This window comes from Phasianus colchicus, chromosome 7, assembly GCF_987193195.1.
Source record: "Phasianus colchicus chromosome 7, bPhaCol1.hap1.1, whole genome shotgun sequence".
Classification (NCBI taxonomy): domain Eukaryota; kingdom Metazoa; phylum Chordata; class Aves; order Galliformes; family Phasianidae; genus Phasianus; species Phasianus colchicus.
The window spans coordinates 1,281,318-1,284,678 of record NC_143442.1 but is presented as its reverse complement, the minus strand read 5'-3'; the positions used below and the strand labels follow the sequence as shown (position 1 = coordinate 1,284,678).

General features: G+C 60.3%; 1 protein-coding gene across 1 annotated transcript; it reads right to left on the bottom strand.

The window, feature by feature from the left end:
- Positions 1 to 379: 379 nt before the first annotated feature.
- Positions 380 to 886, bottom strand: RPRM (reprimo, TP53 dependent G2 arrest mediator homolog). The gene has a single exon (XM_031590493.2). The coding sequence runs from the start codon at positions 884 to 886 to the stop codon at positions 521 to 523; it is 366 nt and encodes a 121-aa protein (XP_031446353.2). The 3' UTR covers positions 380 to 520.
- Positions 887 to 3,361: the final 2,475 nt, after the last annotated feature.

Below are 3,361 nucleotides of genomic sequence, written 5' to 3'. Positions count from 1 at the left end.
AAATGTGGCCGTATTGATTTCTTGCTGGCAACCCTGGGGGATGTGACAAATAGCTCTGCCAGCCTCTCACAGAAAGATGCTACCCCTATGAAGGAAATGGACGACGGAGTAAAAAAATTCAGAGCGTGAATATCTCCCCCTTAAACGCGGCTGTAAGAAGTCACCTGTTGGCGAGGCTTTCGGCTGCGTTAATAAAAAGCGTCGATGCCGCTGGCCTGGATGGGCAGCACGGCCATTTGCGGGGCCGGAGGGGTCCCGCCGCATCCCGACCGCTTCGCGGAGCCGCCGCCGCCCCCCGCTCCCTCCCGCATCCCCCGGCCGCGAGCAGCCCGGCTCTTTACGCGAAGGAAAAGAGCAGCCCAGACCTGTTGCCATCAGAGCGCGTTTTACTTCGGCACCGCGGCTCTCCCCGCACCTCGGGGCCGCGGTGCCGCTCGGAGCGGGGCGCGGACGGGCGCGGGCAGCGCTGCGGCTCAGCGCTCCGTGCGGGGCCGCCTCGTCGGGGCGCGGGGAGCGGCGCTCAGTACGGTCCCACCACCACCGCCTCCACCTCCTTGGACGGCCGCCGGTCCTTCACCAGAAAGTTGATCATGCCCTCGGACTTGATGAGCAGGTTGCAGCCGAGGAAGAAGATGCCGAAAACGACGGTGAGAGCCAGGACGCACATGACGGCGATCTGCACCACCCGCATGATGTAGAGGCTCCGCTCGTCCGCCGCCGCCGCCGCCGCCGCCGCCGCCGCCGCCGCTCCTCCGCCGCCGCCGCCGTCGGTCACCGCGGAGGCGGCCGTGCAGCAGCGCAGCGCCCGCTCCAGCTCCAGCGCCGCGCTCCCGGCGCCCGCCACCAGCCCCGCCGCCGCCGTGCCGCCGCCCGCAGAGCCGTTCATCCCGCCCGGCCGCCCCGCCGCCGCCGCCGCCGCATGCAGCGGGCCGGGCCCCGCCGAGCCGAGCCGAGCCCCGCCGAGCCCCGCGCCGCGCCGCTGCCCGCTCCGCCCGCCCCGCCCGGCCCCGCCCGGGGGGTGGCACCGGGACTCGGGGTGGGGGGAGAACGGGTTTGTGAGTCGGGGTTTGGGGCTGCGTGTGCGAGAGAGGGATCTGGAGGAGGGCTCGAGGAGATGGGGCGGAGGGTTTCGGGGATGGGGCTTAAAGGAGAGAGTTCTGAGGGTGGGTTTCTAAGGGGTGGGGTTTGGGAGGGACGGGCTGGCACAGGTCGGACTTGGAGGAGCGGCGTTTTGCGGGTTGTTTTGCTTTAGGAAGGAAGTTTTGGGATTGAACGGGCAGATAGTGATGGGACGGGTGGGAACGGCTTTAAACTAAAAGAAAGGAGATAGAGGTCAGATGTTAGGGGGGAATTTTTTATTCAGAGCGCAGTGAGGCCGCGGCACTGCCCAGAGCTGTGGTTACACATCCCTGGAGATGCCCCAGGCTGTGGATGAGCCCCCTGAGCTGGGGGGCAGTCAGTCCATGGCAGGGCTGGAGCTGAGGGCTGGGAGGTCCCTTCCAACCCAACTGTTCTATGGTTCTGTGATCTTTAAGGTCTCTTCCAAGCCAAGCCATTCTATGATTCTGTGATAGGTTGTGTACTGGGACAGCTGGGACCAGCATAGTAGGGCCAGGAGCGATGTTTGGGATATGGGGTGATAGGGGACAGCTGCTCCTCTCCTCAGGCTGAGCCACGGCTGGGGTATTTCTAAGCAGGGATGTGGATGTGGGCAGTGCCCACGGCTGGCTGGGACCATGGCCACGTTACACCATGGGAATGAACTAGCAGGGAGCTGAGGGCCAGGCCAGGGAAATGGTGTTTCCTGAGCCCCTTGAGGTAAATTCATCTTAAGCTTGGGGGGCTTCAGCTGCTCATACAGTCACACAGGGCTGGGGGTGCCAGTGCTGTGAGTCCCCCCCAAGGCACCTGAGGGCTCTGCTGGCTGAGGCTTGCAGCCTTATCAGATGGGACACGAGGAGAACATTCTGTTTTTACTGCTGGAGGAAGAAGATAGTATTAATTCTAATTAGCAGCAGGAGTGCTGGCAGTTGTTTTAGCCAGAGGAAAATGCTGGAAAAGAAGTTGAGCTCCGCACAACTCCTTTGGCAGAGCGCAGCTCCCTCCTTCTCCATTTGGAAATGTTTCCTAATAACAGCCTTCGCTCCCCAAGGCAGCAGCAGCATCAGAACTGTGGTAGAGATGGGGCTGCCACAGCCAAACAGGGCAGTTGTGAGAAAACGTGCAAATTGTGCCAGGAAACTGCAGAGGACATCTCTGGTTGTGTGTGTGGTGTCTCTTAACACTGAGATGCCACCTACTTTGGTGTTCTGTGGTGAGGAATAGATATAAAGAAAAGTTCTTGCTCTGAACAGCACGACTTTTGCCAAATGTCCCCACTGCGATCTAACAGCAGGGTTAAGGCAAGGTATGCAATTTAACCTCTTACCATTCCCATCATTGCCTTTGTTCTCATCCTTCTGATTTGCAAGCCAGAACAGGAGGAGCTTTGAGGAGCGAAGTGTATTTCAGAGTATCCATTGGAGAAAGTTTCTAAGAGGTTTGGTGATGCAGATTTCGGGTGATGCAGATTTCAGGTGATGCAAAGCACTTGTTGGAAGGTCAGGATAGGGCTCGCTCCTCTCCCCTGCTTCAGGCTTGGAGGTGACCCCAAATAGGGGCACCCAGAGATCACCTGCAGGGCAGCCCCCAGCCTAGGAGTTTGGGATGGGAGGGGGGAGGGCAGAGGAATTACAGGATGGGGATGGGAATGGAGGTGGGAATGGGGATGGGAGTGTGCATGGGGTGGGGTTGGGATGGTCCAGAGAGGGAAATTGAGATAGGGATGGGTGTGGGATGGGTATGAAGATGGGGATGAGGATGGAGATGGGGATGGGGATAGGGATCGGGATGGAGATGGGGATGGGGGTGGGGAGGGGAATGTGATGAGGACAGGATGGGATGGGGATGGGAATGGGGATGAGATGAGGTTGGAAATTGGATAGAAATGGGGATGAGCTGAGGATGGGATGGGGATGGAAATAAGAGGAATGAGAATAGGATGAGGAAAGAATTGGGATGGAGTGAAATAGGGATTGAGACAGTACGTGAGTGGGATGGGATGGGGACGGGGGTCCTGAATCTATCCCTTAGGCAGCAGCTGGCTTCCAGGAGCAGTCACAAAGACACTTATGGGAATGGGGGGCACGGGTCGAGCACTGCCTGCACCTTGCAGCACCGGGACCGCGGCAGTGAACCCGGCGGCTCCTCTGCCCGCTCCTGCCGTGGGTCCGGGCCCGGGACACAGCAGCCCTCGGGGCGGGGATGCCTGAAACCCCATCCACGGTGTGTTCAGACCGGACCGGGACGAGAGTCGAGCGCG